The 20,180-nt window shown below is 34.9% G+C and overlaps 3 protein-coding genes across 3 annotated transcripts; all 3 read right to left on the minus strand.

The window, feature by feature from the left end:
• Nucleotides 1–267: 267 nt before the first annotated feature.
• On the minus strand, nt 268–5,371 carry LOC141699674 (calmodulin-binding protein 60 A-like). The gene is made up of 7 exons (XM_074503524.1): nt 3,895–5,371; nt 3,586–3,664; nt 3,245–3,297; nt 2,650–3,140; nt 2,386–2,546; nt 1,395–1,598; nt 268–1,215 (listed from the first exon to the last, which is right to left on the minus strand). Exons 1-7 carry the CDS (start codon nt 3,987–3,989, stop codon nt 580–582), a joined length of 1,719 nt encoding a protein of 572 aa, XP_074359625.1. The 5' UTR covers nt 3,990–5,371; the 3' UTR covers nt 268–579.
• A 286-nt stretch (nt 5,372–5,657) lies between these two features.
• On the minus strand, nt 5,658–9,930 carry LOC141699675 (putative DNA glycosylase At3g47830). Its single transcript, XM_074503525.1, has 4 exons — nt 9,529–9,930; nt 8,629–8,829; nt 7,202–7,258; nt 5,658–7,132 (listed from the first exon to the last, which is right to left on the minus strand). The coding sequence occupies exons 1-4, from the start codon at nt 9,874–9,876 to the stop codon at nt 6,917–6,919; spliced, it is 822 nt and encodes a 273-aa protein (XP_074359626.1). The 5' UTR covers nt 9,877–9,930; the 3' UTR covers nt 5,658–6,916.
• Nucleotides 9,931–11,184: 1,254 nt separating this feature from the next.
• LOC141699678 (U-box domain-containing protein 39-like) lies at nt 11,185–13,104 on the minus strand. The gene has a single exon (XM_074503528.1). The coding sequence runs from the start codon at nt 12,831–12,833 to the stop codon at nt 11,340–11,342; it is 1,494 nt and encodes a 497-aa protein (XP_074359629.1). The 5' UTR covers nt 12,834–13,104; the 3' UTR covers nt 11,185–11,339.
• Between the last annotated feature and the right edge of the window lie 7,076 nt (nt 13,105–20,180).

Genomic DNA, 20,180 nt, shown 5'->3' on the forward strand with positions numbered 1-20,180 from the left:
GAGCCGAGCTCGAGCCGAACAACCCAAAGCTCGGCTCGAGCTCGATTTGTTTAATGAACACATTTTTCTGTTCGAGCTCGAGCTCGAGTTCGTTAACGAGCCGAGCCGAACGAGCTCTTAACGAGTCGAGCTTGTTCACGAACAGCTCGGTTCGTCAACAGCCCTAATAATTGCTATACTCCAACAGCTCTTCTTACACTATTTTTAAATATTTTATATTTTTAATATCAACCGTAACTAAAGGAGAATGGTGCCCAAACTTTACTAGGAATTATAAATATAATATAAAAATCAGTTTAGAAGTCATTCATTACATGCTCCTCAGTAGAGCGGAAGGATTTAAAGCTGGACTAGACAAATTTGTATCAAGAAATGTTTTACTTTTCGAACTAGCCGAATTTACTGTCTGCTCCAGTTGTTCCAAACATAGAAACTAATGGCTAACATTACTGTGTAGCTCTTTTAAGATTTTCAAACAACCAGCTATGACAAAGTCCACCATATACATCAACAACTAAATATGCGACATCCATAACTCTACTGTCTATAAACTCTCCTTAAAACTGCACATAATTCTCCCTAAAACTGGACATTCCTATCTGCAATACTACTTCGAAAAGCCTGTCTCTGTTGCATTGATTTCCTTGCCACGATTCTTCGTACTGAAAACCATCTGAGAACGCTGAACAGCATTCTCCATCTCCTCTGAGCTTTGGTGATACCCTCAGTTGCCCCAGAATGACTGTGCATAAATTCGCTGACCAAACTGTATAGATCAGCATCTGCGCCATGTACAGGTAGACTGGGATTTTGAAAGGAACCAAGAGTATCGAATGGTTGATGATGATTATCTGCGCATAAGGATTGAGTGATGGAGCCAGAATCACAGGTAAATGAGTTTGCAACAAGGTCCGGAACACTTAAACTGTGGTCAAAATTGACTTCTATGGATTCGGAATCTTGGAAGCCAAAGTTGTCCATGTTATTATCAGACCTCATGGAATAGAAAGATGTCACTATATCTGAAGTCGAGGCATCAAGTTGAGGTTCAAAGCTGACAAAATTACTGGAGCTCAAGATATTTATGCCACTAGAGCTCCCAGCCATTGATGAGTTTAAGGGATGATAATCATTGGACAAGAGAGAAGATTCATCAAGAGCTACTACTTCTTCCCATTTATTGAAAGCCAATATCACCAAGCTGCGGGCATCAGCCTAAAGATAGTGTACATCGTGAATTGTTACTTAAATATCCGGGAAGAGTAGATAGATATAGAATCAAATAAAGTAAATATAGGAAACCATTCTTGGACAAAAACACTTTCCAAATATTAGAAGTAGAATGCCTCGCTCTAGAATGCAAACAATATATATGTAGGACTGTAGGAGCCCACCTTTTCAAGTTCAGACAGCTTATTGACAAGAACGTACTGGCCATCTCGCAACAACCCTGTAACTTGTCCAACAACATTAAAAACAACACCGTTCTTTTCATGTGCTCTTGGAAAATACCCGTACACTCTCTCATCAACTACACATGTCTTGGCATGTTCAAGAGTAGCTTCCCATACTTTCGTAGACATACCTGGTCCAAGGATCTGCAGAAGTCGCACATCAAATACCAGTATCAATTTAGACATCAATGTTGCTTGTTTTCAAGAAGTAAACACTACATAAGAATCTTGATATCTGGATGATTGGAGCCCGAATTTTATCACAAATATATAAGAAGGAAAAACTGTATGTAGCATATTAGATGACTATGGAAATGTCAGCATACCCGTGATGTAAACCAGATAATGCACAAATGTATCAGGAAGTACAGCCTAAACTCACAATCACTACTATCGTGGTGCAACACAAATTAAGTTTTTTGTGATTCTACTACTCTCCTCAAAAACAGGAAAAGGGGTGCTACACTTTTGATATCCTCTTTCACGCCTTTACAACTGCAACTCACTGAAATAATCTCTATCACAATATTATCACTCGACGTTAAAAAAATAATCTGTTCCGTAGACCGTAAGTCCTTACAATGTTAAATTGTGGGAAACAGTTTCAAATTGTGTTCTACATTACAAAAAAAATTGTGAACTGTTCACACCCTTTCATTCAAGTAAAAAACATACAAGAACATTAGCATACAAAAGAGAGTCTATTATCATAAGCAGCATAGAGTTTCAATATCACAAACATAATAAGTAAACAATTTGCCAACACTTATATGTCTATTTAATATAGCAGCTTCATTTTTCAAATCAAACAAGGACATTAGCCTTGCATCTTTAATTAAACACGGGTGTGAAGAAAGAGACATCCCTTAACAAAGTACTCTATTAAACTATTTTGTGATGCACATATAGGGAACTGAAAGAAAAGTCTTACATGCCGAAGGCGTGTGGGGTCTTGATTTAGTAAGATTAAGAAGTCTTTCACTGTGTTGATTCCTTCCCTGCACAAGCGCTTGTGGAAAGCTCCTTCTTTGCCAATTTTTTCCAGTCTCCAGACTTCATCAAACAAAGATGGGGGATAGTGCTTCTTGTACACTGCACATTAGTTGTATTATATTCACGAATAGTTCCAGTAACTATTAAATTAAAATAATTCTGACATTAGTAATATAAGAAGACGAAACGGACATATACTCACATTCTCCACGGTGATCCCTAACAGTGAATGAATCTGTCTTTGCTTCTCTCACTCTAATTCCATCACAATTTTCCAAAACTCTAGCCCCAAGCCTAAACTTACGACTTCTTGTCCAGCTAGAATTATCAGTAAAAGAGATAACACCAAGCACACCAATCCCCTCCTCAAGATATACTACTGCATCCCCACCGAGAAGGGCCTTTTTCCCCTGCCTCTCCCTAACAAGGTTACTCATAAACTCCTCGTGTGTCCAATCATCTCCCACATTACCATGAAAGTCACCCTCAAGAACTACAACTTCAACCTTTGCAGAAGAAGTAGGCCCATCGCGTACAACTTGTCCACTTAGAGCATCAACGATAGCTACTCTCATGTTATTACCTCCTTTGGCTTCGATACGAGATTCGGTAAACACAGGCTGGGAGATAGTGTCCAAAAACTGTAATTTTAGGCTTCTTGCACCAGCAGGTTGTATCTCTTCACTTGAGTTACTAAAAACAAAAACGAGTACATGATGCATTTAATAAGTGTACAATAAAGAGAAGTCTGCCTTCTGCGGAAAAATTCATGGGTTTCTTGATACCCTATCCCTTACCTCTCCATGTTAGTCGTGTACTTTTGCAAGGCCAACTCAAATTCTTCTTTAACCTGTACCCCAGCAGTCACATCAGCCAGTTATCAGTAACAATTTAGACAATTATTGAAGCTAGTAAGCGTAAGACTAAAAATCAGAAAGGAACAACCAGAAACAGTTACAGAGTATATGGCTACAATGACAAATATATGATCTTAAGAAAGACTTAAATTACAAGTGATCCATGATATAAACCTTCAAGGAGTTCACTGCAACCTATAGTTCATGCAAACAACACACTGGAAAGATCTAGAGTGTATCTCAGTTGCAATTCAGAATGAGTATGTGTGGTGTGCACTTACAACTCTGCGAATCAAAGGCTCCAGAACTGGCCCCATAAATTGCTGAAGAGCTCGCAACTTCATCACCTCCAGCACCACACTATAACAAGAAACAAAGAGTTGGGACAAAAAAAATTTCAACAGCAAACCAAATGACAAAATAGTGTGCAATCATTTCAGGTTACAAACATTTACTATCAAGAACTTCAATTACATTCCTTATTGACAAATGATACATGCTTACACATATAAAGCACAAACAAATAAAGAATCAGATATAGAAGAAAGAAGAAACGTAATATTTCATATAGAGCAAGTGTCATGACTCACTTTTGAAGACGCTGCTTACTGCCATCAGAGGTAAAATCCTCCTCTGCTTTAGGTCTACCATCATCTTCTCTCTGCCGTTTCTTTGACATTACCATATGTTCTCAAGATTGCCTAAATGACTTGTTTAATTTTTTCAAAATAGATTTGCGGGGACGCAAGTTGTGTACAAATATGCAAGACCAAAGAAAATGCAATGCAACATCTAAAGAAGATTTATACATACAGAGAGAGAGATGGTCAGATGGAATAATTTGAAAGCAATGGTAGTGAACTGAGTACATGACTGAATGTATTATATAGAGGGGAGGAGGATGAAAGGGATAAATAAAAAAGGTGTGCTGCCTGTAATAAATGAGCAAGGTACAAAAGCAGGCATTAAATTATGAAACTCCAATGTAGATTATGTGCCTGCATTTGTAATCTTCTTGAACAAAACTGATTCACGAAGCTTCCCATCTTCTTTTTCTTCATGTTTATCTCATGATCATTAATGCACTACTCTGTGGTGACGCCATTGTTAGAGATTAAAATTTGAGCAGCTCTGATATAGCCCGAAAACTTCTGGTTAGTCTCAGACTTCTGCAACTTCCTGAGAGTTGTTAATTTTTCCGATATGTTTCGTGTACTTCCGGCCGCATTTAAATTATTTCATGTCAAATTATGGGATACGTAAAAGAGATTAATATGCATCAAAATATTTTGTTTCTTAAATTACTAATTTTAGCATTGTTATGCGTAAAACATATTAATACATGAAAAATAAGTTTTCATAGTTTAACATCATCCAAAATTTCATGTAAATTAAAATTAGATGATTTTGTGCAGAAGACTAATCTTTTCCGTAGCTCACAAAAAGATAGGCATCTTTTGTTGATTATTCGATCACGATCACAATTTAAATACAATCATAAAATTTATTTGCAATGCATGTTATGAGAAATTAAACACCATTATCAGTAGAGCTCTAAAAGCAGAGTATCCAAGTATCATGCTTGACTGCTTATTGATGCTGATGCAAAGATTCATGGTGTCCCTATGAATGCTTGAAATACTAGTACATTCCTGTTGGATCAGAGCATAATATAGGATCAAATCTAGCCAGGATGATTGCCTTGTATTTTTTATAAAAAAAAATTGTCAAGGCCAGGGAGTAGAATAGACTAAACGTCGATACCTGTCAATCTTACCACAATTATTCTTCTCGCAATCATTTAAAAAGTTAATAAAATCGTGATATACCAACAAAAGAAAAGCTCTGAAATCTTGATCAAGTTCTAATCGAGCCAAACTCCAATTGAATGTATGTTGAACGAGATCAATTCAAACACATTCATATGTCCGAATCTAACTCACACCCAAAACCAAATTCCATATATTCTTAATGAGCCATACTCCAGCACAATAATTTGTTGGGATAACAAAGTTAAAATTGAAATAAGAAAAAGAAAAGGTAGAGAAACGAAACAAGCCCTTTAAGTAGGTTAATATCCAACTGTACAAACTACTAGACAAATGGCCCCGAAGAAAAAACTAAGCTATTAACATATTAAGACTCTACATACTCAACAAGATTACTCAGTTCAGTTGAACAATACTAACAATAACAAACCATGAATTACAATATGCCCACCATCACGGAAGCTTCCTCCTGATAAATAAACGCAATATACTATCACATATATTCTAATTGTAAATTTGCTTTTTTCTTGATTCAACCAATTCATTTACTAACATGTTGTCACTTTTGATAAGTCATGACGGCACACAGCAGAAAATCTGTCATCCTAGGTGCAGTAATAGATAAGGATGCTAATAAGCTCAACTTATTATGTATGCTATATATATAGTCCTAAAATTATCGATATGACCATTCAAAAATATCTCCTGCCTAATGTTACACTTCGTAGATGTATCTTTTCAAATTATTTAACTAGTAACTATTCTCTATGTTACAAAACTATAAAAGTCTAAATATTTTTTTTAAACAACGATAATCTTTAGAAATATAAAATGATGGGATCCGACAAAAAAAACTGATGGGAGGAAGAAACAAGTAGAACTATACGGTGTTGAAGAATAACTAATAGATAAAGGTGTTAATTTAGCTCCAAAGTCTACCATTCCACCTTCATATCTCAGGTGTAGCAGATTCTGTCCATAATGTGCTACATCAGAGGTTAATTGGTAATATGTGGAGCATTTATACATTATCTAAATACATAAGTATCACATTCAATATAATAGCTAATATAAAATATGAATCACTTGTGAAGCTTAACACGTGAGATTACAGACCAGAATAACATAGAATGTGTATTTCCCGCCAAAGTTGGTGTCGAAATAAGCTTAGGCTTTCTATTGGTTCTCTATAAGAACTGCACATCTCATGAATACCATATATTAATTTACTTTGTATCTAAATTTTGATACAGAAGCTGGGTCACCTTAAAACTTAAAGATGAAATACCAACTACCAGTAGATAAAGTTGCTAGCACGTTCATTATGCACATATAAGCACATCTTTCAAGCCATTTTCCCCACTTAAACCTTGACCTAACAGTTTCTACCTTTCAAAAGCTACAAAACATCCAAATACGACTCAATGAATCATGTTTTTGTTGACATTTTGGGACAAGAAACCAGAAGATTTCTGAAGGATCATTTATCACAAAGGCGGATCGATCACCACAAGTTTTTCTCGAACCCAGTCCATAACATGTTTTTTTACTTGTATATAGAACACTGAAGTGACTGAAAAAGTCAATTTATAATGATCGACAAGGAATAATGCATTGTGGATGCTGGATTATCGGATAAGATGGTATTGATAATTATGAGTAACAGTTTACTATCATATAAAAGCGGATAATAAACATTGACTTGGCAAATGTCGAGTTCATTCACACTTCCAGAATTCTCTTGCTTGATTGTTAACCTATGACATACCCAACTATAAACAGCACCGAATTCATGTTAGTAACTAAGTCAACATCTGAGAATATCATGTCTAAAATGATCAATTTATATATAATTCAATAAAGGGCATGAGTCTGATTCATTCTTCTCCTGATTACTCCGTTTACTGGTGCATTTTTTACAGATCTTACCATGGGTGAACAAGAGACAGTTCAGATCAAATTTTAGTTCATCTGGAATCCGCTGATTTAGATGAAGATATGTCTTTTTTGTATCAGCTACAGATGGTACCCAACCAATAGCCTTTGCAATCTGTAGAACCTGCATTAGGTGTTCCCTGGTCAGTACTCATCAATCTGTTAAATTCCTTGGACAAAAAACTGCACATACATGTGTGTCAACTGGGAAATCATCTCGCTGAAGGTTAAACATCAAAACACATGCCACCTGAAAAACATTTTAGCCATAAAATTAAAGGAACAGAAAGGGCCACATAATTTTTAAAAGGATATTACTATTTACTGAACAAATATGTGCAAAACGACTACAAAGTGACCTCAATGTTGTAAGCATATTTCAAATTATTACATAGTAGAATTCCAGGAGATTCTATACTAGGACTCGCAATGTTTGGGCAATAGAAATCACAGAAAAGAATGCATGGGACCGAGGGAGGCAAAAAAAAGCATTTCTTGGCAGAATGTTTTCCTTATTAAACGTTCACATGCATAATGGTAGTACTTCCTTTATGCCTGAGAGAGATATGTGAATCTTCAAGCATGTCAGGCAAATTTAGCACAGTACTATTTGAACATAGATTCATAAAGTAGGTGCACAAATGGCCATAATGAGAGAAAACATAACTGCTAATACAAGTGTCCAGCTCTTTAACCTCTACCTACAGGACAATAACAGTTCCTTCTGGTTCTCTAATATATACCTAATTTTAATAGTAATCAAGCAGAATGAGGAAGGTTGTCAGAAAAGGTACATGTAACTTATTAGCTCTTATAAAGACACTTATTAGCAGGGTCAAAAAACCATAAAGCTGAACACAAGTTTGATTTCTGCTCAATCTCCTAATTTTTATATAAGATTTACAATTTTGTGAGTAACACTAAAATTAGGATACAAATTATAAAAGAATCACATCAAACTGTCTAGGTGGTACCATGCTAGCGGGAGTTTAGGGAAACTGGAGCTGTAAGAGTGGAACGTAGGATATTACCCAATGATCATTACTCGATACTGGCATATGAGAGTGATCGTAAAAGTATGCAAATTTTGTTTGATCAGGTAGTGTGTTACCACATTTTCTCATTTTCCCAACAAAAATTTTGAGCTGAAACTTTATTTGAGATTAAAAGGCTAACTTTGGGGTGTGAATTAATTTTCCCTGCAGTTCAAAATTTTAAGTTCTCATTTATTATCCTAAGAATTCTGCTAAAAGTTGTCCTCGATAATATTCTCAATCAATTTTGTAACAATGCATATCCTCAAATTAACATGTATCTGCATTATCATATATGAAGCTGTTCCAAGTTCCAGTACTGATTAACCAAAGAGGTGATCAACAAAAATCATTTCTAGGACCACTTTAGATTGAACAACTCTAGATTTTTTTCTTTACATATTTTAACTGGAAAACAATTTATTATTTGTAGATAAATTGATTCACTCTACATTATATATACACTGTTTTTAAACCAAATGATGCCATCATCTTAAGTTTCATACAGGCTAACACGATATTAAGGTAATTGTTATCCAACTATAGAGAGGCATAGGAGTCGAAATACAGTGCTAAGTTTGAATACCGTTTTCGGGCCAATTCCTTTAAATTGAGAGAGCTCCTTCTTAATTTCATCAACTGACAAGTCTCTCAGATACTCCAAGCATAATTTTCCTTTTTTCTCATGCAAACAATTCAAAAGATTCTTGATGCATGCTGCTTTTGTAGGAGCTAATCCACCGCATCTTATAGCATCTTCTATATGCTTCATCTCAGCATCAACAACCTTAGGCATTAAAAAAAGTCAATAAGCCACATCCAGTACGTTGTTTACTAAACAAAGCAAAAACATAAAAGAGTAATTATTACTTTCAATATATGGTAGTGTTGTCATGAGTCGGACCTTAATACATTTTTACTTTCAATAACTTTCAAATGTTCTCTCTAGAGCACAAGCCTATATTCTAATATGGATCGTATAACATAAAGATAATAATAGTTGTAGCAATAGTAGCACCTTCACATAATGTGCAACACGTGATACGCACTGGAGCAACACACAACACACAAGTACACAACAGGCCGAGCACAATGCTTGAGGTTAAAAGAATAGTCACGTGGAGCCTGCTTGCTGGATCAGCCGTCGTTGGTAATATCAAATATGTTTTGTATTTGGACATCTCTTAAAATTATGATGTTTTGGAAATTCTTTTCGCAAAATTGTGGTACTTAAGGTCCTATAACCTCTATCACTCTCACATTTTAATTAATTTTCTTAGAATGCATCAATATCTGAACTGAACATATACCTCTGCTACTAACAACTAACAAAACATGGTTAATTTGGTTCCAAAAGTAACGAAAAAAATACGAAATTTATAATCTTACATACTAGCTTAAAAAATATTACCCAAAAACCAATTGAGCTAAAACAGATTAAAATAACACTTAATTAAAATAAGTAAGAGAGAGAAAAAGAGCTTACATTTTGCCAAGTGGGATACAAAGATTTGAGAGAAGCAAAGGCCTTTCTAGAGTTAATATCAGTTGTGTTCTGCGAGAGTATTGTGCTCACTAACCCATCTAACACGCTTTCTTTTTCTTCGCCGGAGTTTTCACCGGTGAGTGCTTCTGGTTTCGCCGGAGTTTTATTACGTTGGTATTTAACGAATTCTTGAGGGAAGCCATGGAGAGTTAAGAGGTCGTCTCTCACGGCCCGGCATTCTTCTGGACTGGGTCGTGGGTGATCCGGGTATGGGTTATGGGGTTTGATCGGCGCCGATGGCCGGACGGCGATCTCGCTCTGTTTTCTTTTGCTCCCTCGTTTCTGCATTTTTTTTACTGGGCTTTTTAGTTGGGCTGTTAGGTTTAGACTCGGTGTGTTTGATTGATATTGACCAGCAGAGTTTAACTGTTTCGAAAATTATCTTTTTGTATTATTTATTTTGAAATACTACTCTAGGAAATTATTTCAAAATTAGCATCTTCATCTTCAGACCAAAATAATTATTTCTTAAAGCTAATATTTATTAGCTTTCATTTGAATAAATAACAATTTTGGCCTAAAAAATTAACTTCGGGGCCTAAGATTAATTGTATATACTTTCAACTTTATAGGAAAAGAAAACAATTATAATTTGTTAGGTTTAAAAAATATATATTTTGTTATTTTTTTGAACTTTTTTCCAATTTATGATAATTCTCTATTGATAGAACTGGTAAAACTCTATGATCTATTCTACTTGCCTTTTCATGATCGAGTAAACAATAAATTTTTCTAGTACATAATTTTAATGTCCTAGTACTTTAAAATTGAAAATGGTTAAACTTCGATTTTCGAGTACCGAATTTTAAAAACCTATGATTCGTTTTTATTTATTAATCAATAATAAATTACTAAAGAAATTAATGTGTTTATCTAGTTAATTAGTTAACTAAAACAAATAGTACCCGGTTAATTAATTAAGGGTAGTAATTTATGCACACCCCAAATTTATTTATGCGCACCCCGATTTATTTTAAGACCAAAATCTTTTTTTTTGTTTATGCTCATATTCCACGTATAAATATTTTATTTTAATACAATGTATGAATTGATTGTGGATGATAATATTGGTTTTTTCAGTATCCTTACATAATATGTTCGAAATTTCTGAAATTGTTATCAGTATCTTCATTCAATTTTTTTCACTATCTTTTCTTTTTCTTTTTGGTGATTTTGATATGGACTGTTTGATTTATACACACCCAAAATATATTTATACACATCTAAATTTATTTTCAACAATCTTCACGTGTTAAACTTGATTGTGTGCCATATATTAATCTCCCTTCTGTAAATATTTTTAAATAATAAAAATATTATCCCTTTCGAAAGTCAATTTCAATTAATTCGCAGCTCTAAAAAAAGTGAGCCATTTTGATCAATTTTACAAGATGTTCCATGAACATGTGTATTTTTATTTTATTGTATAATTATAAAAGTTTATGTTTATAATAATAAACAACAAATAAAAAATAATTTATTAAACATTAGTTTGGTTACTTGTTAGAAAAATAAAACAGGAGATGAATTAGGAAATGAACAATTGATTATTAGAATAATAAAATTAAGGAGGCATAGAGGGTATTTTAGTCAAAGTGAATAAAAAAGGTGTGCATAAATAAGTTTTAGGATGCATAAATCAGCACCCTTAATTAATAATATATACAACTTTCAGCAAAAAATAAGAGCCTAGAAACTAAAAATCTAACCCCAATAATTTATCTACCAACACAGAACTCGGTTGAGTTGGCTCATAAACTTCCCCCCCAACTCGGTCCAATTTCCATAACTCGTTCCCAATCGACCTCCTGCTCAGCTTCCCTCCCTCTCAAAACACTCAACATCACCCTCACCTTCTCTCTCCCGAGTTGGCTCACTTTCTTATTCAAAACCTCACTCAAAACCTCCCCAGCCCCACACTGTAAAGCTAAACCCCTAAACCTCATATTCCCCTGACTCAGTGAGTACAATGCCGCCAAACAATTCTCCCGAGTCGACTCAGAGTCAACTCTCCTCAACATCATCACTAAACTCGTCACCGCATTGTGATGCAACATAATTGACTTCCCCTCCACACACCTGGCCATATTACACAGCACGAGTAAAATTCGGTCCGCCACGTCATCATTCTCTAACAAACTTAACAGAATTGTAACTGCTCCGAGTTTAATCATCTTAACTCGGTTACTCTGTATCAACGAGAGGTTGTACAGCGCCAACGCCGAGTCATTCCGAGTTCGCTCACTCTCCGACCTCAGCGCGTGTAACAACGGCTCCAACGCGCCGAGAACTCCAATCGCCGTCCGATTGTCATCTTCCACCGCTAAACTGAACAAAGCGCCGGCTGCGTGTTCCTGCGCTTCGTAAAAACCACCTTTCAAAACGTCGATCAACGGCGGCACAATCCCCGACCGTACGATCTTCACTTTATTAACTTTCTCTAACGATAAATTAACTATCGCCGCGGCGGCGTTCGTTTGAACGCCGTCGAACTTCGAGAACAGCGCCAATCGCACCGCTAAAAGCAGCGGTTGCGTGCACATGGAAACCCTAGCTTCCTCGTTGATCCTCGTGATCTCTCTCAGCTTAATCAACGCATTTTTATGATCCATCACATCAAAGCTTCTCAACTTGCGCAAAATCAAACTCGCCTCTTCTTCTTCCGATGAAGAATTCGCGTTCGAAACCTCAACCGTCTCATCATACAAAACCTCAACCGAATTAATCGACGACGATGACGTCACCGTGACGTTCGCAATCACAGACTCGTCCGAGCTACACGAATAAGAACTGCTCACATTCCGATTCGTTAAATTCGTAAAACTCGGCGCGTGAGGCACACTCGCCGGAGTGCTCGCGTGGTGATTTGAAGAGGAGTCTATGAGTGTACGGACTTTGTTTTGTAGCGAGTAATAATCAGGTGCGGCAGGGGGTTCAATACCTACGGTGTGGCACCATGTAATAATGGTGGATTTGAGGGCTAAATTGGGAATTAAAGCTTTGAAATCGGGAAAAGAGCCGTCGGGGAGAGAGGGAGAGAAGGAGAGGTCACGGCAGACTTGAGCGGAGGTGCGTTCATAAGTCTGACCCGAAGAGATGACAACCGGGTCAAACATTAGTGACCCGGAAATGGGGCAAATGAACTCTTTTGGCGGGTCTTTGGGTCGGGTTTTGGGGGATGAGGAAGGAGACGAGGGTAGTTTGGGAAGAAATGATTTCCATCTGTGTTTTGAGTTTCCGCCCATTTATATATACATACAGTGGTGGTGTATGTATAAGTGGGGAGTGTAGAGGTGTGAAATATGTAATGGTGAATCTAGTATAGGAAGATTTGGATATACGAAAGGGTGGTGTGGTGGAATGGAAGTAATTTAACTGAGAAGAGGAGATGGAGGTGACTCGGAGTGTAGCAGAAAAGGCGGCTGATTTATATTAGAAAAAAATAATAAAAATAACTGATTTTTTTAAAAAATACGTAATTAATATAGTTTTTAAAAAATGTGGCGGATTTTAGTTGATTAAGTGCTTCAATCAAATTTTTATAAGATACTCCCATAACATTTAGTTATTTTATATATTACAGTTGGATATTTAATATATTAGTTACTTTACTTACAATTGTGTATTTTATATATACTGAATAATTAACTGATAGTTGCGTATCCCATATGTTAAAGTTGACTAATTTTTCAAAAAAAGGTCATTTTATTAATTATATTGGCTTACTTGTTTAAAGAGAAGATAATTATTTTATTGCTAATATATTTGAATCTTACGGGAGGAAAATTTATGATTATTACTCCTCTGAAACAGAGTGTGCTTAAATGTGATTTATTTTGATTCACGTGGTGTGCAGAATATTGCGTGAGCCCGTGGAGTTTACCAAATGCGCACCCGAAGTATAGCGGTTGCGGGTTAGCCATGATAAAAAAATTGACTAAAATTGTCCTACACCCTTATATTATAGAACTTTTGATTATTATTTTTTGGTAATAATTATAATTTTACATTAAATAAAATATTAAAATTAAGATTTTGAGGGACTCCACTAATCATTTCATATTTGTTAAATATATAACATGTTTTTCATTTCCGTTTTAAAAATCCCTGAATTTAACTGATTATTTTTTTATAAGTTGTTTCACTGATTCGATTTTCGAAATCCGATAAATTTTTATAATTTTTACTTTGTCCAAGCATACATAATAATTTATTTGAGTTATTCACTTAAAACATGAATAATTATAAAATTTATGATTTTATATATATATATATATATATACATTTTTGTTATTTAATAACTAATATAATTATAATAATATTTGAATATTAAAATTTATCTAATTTTTACATCGATTAATTCCCAATTATAAATTAATCCTAAAATAATATCTCAACCAAGGGGTTTCTAGTCCCAATTTTTAAAACACCATTCATTTGAGATTAATTGATGTTCCAGTATAATGAAGTATGTTATGGATTTTATCTTATGGTTAGATCATAGATTAGTAGTGTCTGTCCTAATCTTTCACGGCATACCTGGATTCCATTTTCTTCTGTGACTTTGCCGTGGGTATCATTTGATATTTATTCACATTTATTTTTAATATATTTCTCATTAATAAAACAATTTTTTTCTGGCTAGTGCAGTATTCGAAATTCAAATTCATGTTGGATTAATCATCTCGTTAATAATTTGTAGTCTAAATAATTTGTATTAAAACCGGCCAATCAACTTGAATAACTATTTTACGGTGCACATAAACTTATTCCTATTTCTTCCTAATAAAAGAAGATGTCAACAAACATATCAAAAGAACATGACTAAATTTACTTGATTAGTTAAAGCAGTTAATAAAATAATAAAGTTTGGCTTGGAGATTTTCAGCATAGTACAAAAATGAAAAGTTGGGGGAAAAGGTAAACAGCAACGAAAAATGAGTTTGGATTGTATTATAAGAAAATAATACATGCTAAAGAGAGTCCACTTAGTTACACTTTTCGGTTAGTAGCGAGTAACAAAACGTTAATAAATTGGACACTACAATTATCTTTTGTATAAAGGTCCTCATAATTGAGTGTACATGATTGTCTAGATAACAATTTGATAGTAATATTTTCACTGATTGTTTAGTTATCTGGCCATTGCTTATTACTTTTACAATTGGTATACGCATTCGCATATGATTTTAGGTAGGTGAGACAAAAACCGAATATAAAAATCGAACTGAACCAAAATATTATATTGTTTAAAAAATTGTAAAATTGATTTGGTTATAATTTTGAATTTTAGAAATCTCATTTTTTGGTTTTGAGTTTATTTTTTCATCCTAAATCAAACCGAACCAAAACCCCCCCAAATTAATTTTATTTTTTTTGAAAACAATAGTTAGTATCATATTTTTGTACTAATGATTAAAAATTGGTGTTTTCTTATAAATATTTAATTTGCTACAAAACCATATTAAAAAACCATATTAAATTATTTGCCAGATGTGTCACTTATAATTTATGAGTTGTATATATGTTACAAATGTGTAAAGTCTTGAAAAAAAGAAAGATGAATTTGTCGTAACGTTAAAACTTGAGTATCAGTCCATCACCATTCACAGAGCTTACCGACTTGTATGTTGGATCTTATGTTTGGTTCACGGGCCGACAATTTCAATATGTGGAACTACATTTTGCCCTACAAAAATTAGTGTTGTCAATTTACAGCCCAATTGAGGGAGGGGGAAAAGGACCAAATATACCCGAAATATACCGGAGACCAGTTAGACTAGGGATGTTCATGGGTTTCTCAACCCGATCAAACCGACTCAACCCAACCCTTCTTTATATAAATTAAATCGTTTTAAAAAAACCCGATTTATGGTGGGGTTAAAAAAATTCAAACCGTATTAAATTAAATGAATTGGGTACGGGTTCAAGATTTTTTCGGCCAACCCCACCTAACTCGATTTAACTTAAACCTTGTTAGGTAATTTAAATATAATTTATATATTATATGCAATTGTACATTATACAATATAAATATTTTCATTTATAATTATATTTCGTGTATGTGTATATGATTCACGACATGATATACTTTACTAAAATTTTAATTTAATCAGATTTAAAGAATAGTACTATAATCGTAAGTTCTACTATTCGAAATTAACAATTATATATGCTATTAAAACCTTTTTTATATAATCATTCAATCGGTTCAAACCAACCCAACTGATGTATGACGGGTAGGGTTGGTTACGATTTTATATTTTACAGGTTATGTCAAAAAAATTTAAACCGATATAATTGGGCTGGGTTGTAAAAACACCTCCAGCCCGACCAACCCGATCCATGAACACCCCTAATTAGATCCCGGCAGGGAGCACAATCCGGTCTCTTTAATCAATTTCTTTCGTTTACATTAGTGAGCAGGGGTGAACAAAAATAAATGGAAAAATCGAAATTAAATCGAGAAATCAAAAAAATAAATTAAAAGATCAAAATCAACAAATATCGAAAAAAATTAATCGAACTAATATAACGGTTAGGTTACGATTTCGATTTCACCCTCAACAGTTAGGATATGGTTTCAGTTTTATCCTCAAAATCGAACCGAAAAACTGAACCTATATTATTTATTTATTAATTAATTAATATAATTTTTGTATAATACATTCTTGAATATACATAAAATTTATTTACCATACCTTAGCAGTAGTAAAATAGGGCTTTTTTGAAAAATACTTAAGGTTAAAAATATTTTTGAAAAAAAATCTATCCTTTAAAAAAAATTGCAAAAATTTCTTTTTTATTTGCAAAAATACGTTTTTTTTTAAACTTAATTCAACTAGATGTAACTATCGAGAAATTTCTGCAACACCGTGCAATTTCATGCAACAAAAAAAATTGATTCAACAAATTGCATGTCTGCTTGATTTTGGTTGATTTTAGCTGATTCCGTATTTTTACAAAAAAAATCAGAAAATAGTAAAATCGTAACAAACTTAAAAATAATACAATAGAATAAATTATATATATAAGATATAAAGAGAACAGAGAAAATTAGAGATGAGAGGTCATTCTTTTATTTACACACTTTTCAACAAATTTATGTAGGCTATAAAAGTGTAGGTTATCAAGAAAGTTTAAAGCCAAATATCCATATGTTTAATACTTGGGGAACCAAAGGTTGATATAAATTTAAGTAATTCAAGAATCATCCAGTTAATTACATAACAAAAAAATTAATATTTTTTTTGAAAATTTCTCTAAATAAACCAAACGAAAATTCCTCTATTCCTGATTTGCTGTTCCTGTTTATATACTTCTGGAACATGGCTTTTTTGGCTTCCATCACTGTTCCTGTCTTTATCCTTCACAGTGTTTCTGTCTTAAGTCTTATATTTATGTATATTAGTTATTTTTAATATCTGGATAATAAAGTTACGCAGCTACATACAATGATAAATGACAGCCGTGAATCTTTCTGGACATTATATTTTAATATTAGTTTATAAAAATAAAAAAACACCGAAAAAACGAATTCAAAATACGATTAACTGAAAAATAGCCGAAATCGAAATATGGTTAACCTAAAAATAACCGTTCCAGACGGTTTACTTACGATTGACAGGTAAATACCAAACCGAACCGATTTTTACGATTACAAATAGTTTTCAGTAAAAACCGAGATAAACCGAACCACGCACACCCTATTAGTGAGAGATGGTCCCGAGTGAGCAACACTTATGTTTAGGCCCCTAGGATATCCCCAACAATTATAACTTTCTTACGAGTAAATTTATATAAAATTGCATTACATGTACGTTAAGGATCCATAAACCGATTTCGAGTAGGGTATCTGAAATCTAGGGTCGGCCCTAACACTAGTTTTATGTTGTTTGAAGAAAAAAGTGAGAGAGATGTGAATTTAGATTGACAAATGTTTACAAAATCTTAGTTATATTGTCTAAAACTTAATTAAATGTTCTAAATATTACATTCACATTACTATCATTGATTAATAATTTAATACATTTCTAACATGCAATATGATATCGATAATAACATTTAATAATCAATTTGATATCTCTAAAATTTCTCTAGTTTATAATAAATTTTATAACGAACACCGCTCCATTGATGGACCATATAGCAAGAAATAATGGTGGAAAACCGATCGATTTAACTACGAATTGGTTAGAGAAATGAAAGACGGTTTGTTGGAACCAGTTTTCTGCCGACCAATTTTTCAGATGAATTAACTTCGTCCTGCAAAGATAGGAATGCGAGATGATAATCCCCTCGATTTACCTCCGGTGTGAGAATAAATTAGCCGGTCTTTCTGAGTAAATCGGAATAAAAGATAGCTTCTGTGATCTGTATTGTGTATGTATTGAATGAGATACTTCTTGTATATAACCTGGACCATATTAACGTTGCATCCCCGGGATCTTCGGGTGATTCCGATAAGAATGGAATGTGGATGTTGTGGCTAGGAGACCACGTCTTCGCCTATCTTGGGCGGGTCATGTGCCTTTGTAACTGGGCTGCTCTCCTTTCGGCCTGTCCCACTCTTCTTGACATCGGCCCAAATATATATTATGGGCCTAAGAGTGGTGGGCCTCTAACATGTTCCCGGGTTTCGGCTGAAAAATACTTCTCGCAGGAATTCCAGCCTTTTCAGCCCATCAATCAATCCTTGTGAAAACCCTAATCTCCGGCATAGTAGACGCCAACAACGACTAACGCTCGGAGAATTGCGATTGTTTAATACTTACAGCTGTCACCCCTCGAGATCATAACTTCCATCCTACTGTTGAATTCCAAAACTTCTTGATCGCAACCGTTGGTTTTAAAACCAACGTCTCTTGGACCAAGGAGCAGAAAAGTCATGCCTACTCACACCTATATATACTTACACCATTTTCTAGTTGTCCCTTTCATTTCATTTTCTTGCAAACATCAAATGTTCTCTCCAAACAAAGGTGTATTCGCAATCATCAAACAACGGGCAACGCGAGAACCAAATTCCCTCAACAACCCTACAACACTATTAATCTTCTCCACAACAGTAAGCTCCCTACTGATTTTCTTTCCATGAACACTGTGAGTTTATTATGCAAGTAGTTTTATAATGATTTTGGGGTTTATATGGATTTGGAGTTTGTACTAGGTTGTTAGGGTGGAAGATCCATCATTTGGCATTTCTACTTCCTTTTTTGTCTGAAGGGGCTTAAAGAGGGTAGGTTGTAATGTTTTTAGGCTTGAACATGCTTCGGTATATTCAGGCCTTGGAGCATTCTTTAAGAACCGCCCCTCCAAGACTTTTATTCAACTTCCTGGGAACTTGTCAGGATTTAAAGATGGCATGCAGGTGTGTTGCGGGTCTTAAACATTCTTCGGATTGTTCAAGCCCTGGAACATACCTCGGGAGCTGATCCCTCAAGTCTTCGTGAATAGACATTCATCTCTTATCCTCTTATCCACTTTTCCTTAGTTATTCAATCCGAGTACACGCCTAATATTTTCTCATGGATGGGTCTAACGCAGATGCAAGGCCTTCGGTACCCAACGTTCCGGCCCATTTTGGCGATATCGCCTCCTTCCCGGCTGCTAACAATCCCACGCAACCGAAGAAGAAGGACATAGTAGAGAAATTTTATGACAAGTACCGGATTTCTCAGGGAATTTATCATCTTTATCAGTCGAAGGGTTCAGATCGGATTTTTCATACCCCTCCTGTCCCAACAAGCTGTGGAGACTATGCGGTAAGGATTTTCGAAACGGTTCTCAGGTGTGGCTTCCGTGTCCCCCTCCTCAAGTTATTGAAAACCCTATTCAGGCAGATGAAAATAGCTTTTCCCAAATGGATCCAAACGGATCCATTCACATAAATAACTTCCGGTACATATGTTTAGAGGTAAAGATCAAAACTTCGTCTAGGTTATTTTAGTTTCACTATGACTTCCGAGAAGACGAAAAGAGTGCGGGCTTTTACACCATAGGCCGAAGATCGGGCCGGGAGAATTGGTGTTTCACCAACTCCAGCAACAAGAAGAGCCACACTCATTGATGTTACATCTCCGACATATACTTGGTAGAGTTTGGGGTTTGGCGCGAGGTCGACTCATCTTTCCTATTAATGCCAGATTTGGAGCCTGAAGAGGCCATGAACTATAAAAAATTGGCATATCTGAATGTCCCGAAGCTGCCGATAACCAGTTGTCGGGAAAAGGGTCGGTTGTTTGCCTTATGGGGTAGTGGTAACATTGCCTTGTCCTTTTTTTATATTATTTTACTTCCTGTCATTTACTTATCTAAATAAATTCCCCCCTTGATTTAAAATTTTAACATCCTCTTTTTATTTTTGGTTATTGCAGTGTCTACTCGTCAGGATATCATGGAAATGAAAAGGAGAAAAACCGAAGAGTTGAGTAGGGATGAGGCGAAGAAGGCTGCCGATGAAACTGGTCGACCGGAGGGGGCCGACAATAGGGTTCCTCTTAATGCTACACCTCTTTCGCTAACAGCTTCTCTGGAGGTTACCGACAAAACTAGTACAGTCCTTTCGGATCAGCTGGCCGATCCGAGGAAGC

The sequence above is a fragment of the Apium graveolens genome, unplaced genomic scaffold (genome assembly GCF_009905375.1).
Source record: "Apium graveolens cultivar Ventura unplaced genomic scaffold, ASM990537v1 ctg102, whole genome shotgun sequence".
NCBI classification, from domain to species: Eukaryota; Viridiplantae; Streptophyta; class Magnoliopsida; order Apiales; family Apiaceae; genus Apium; species Apium graveolens.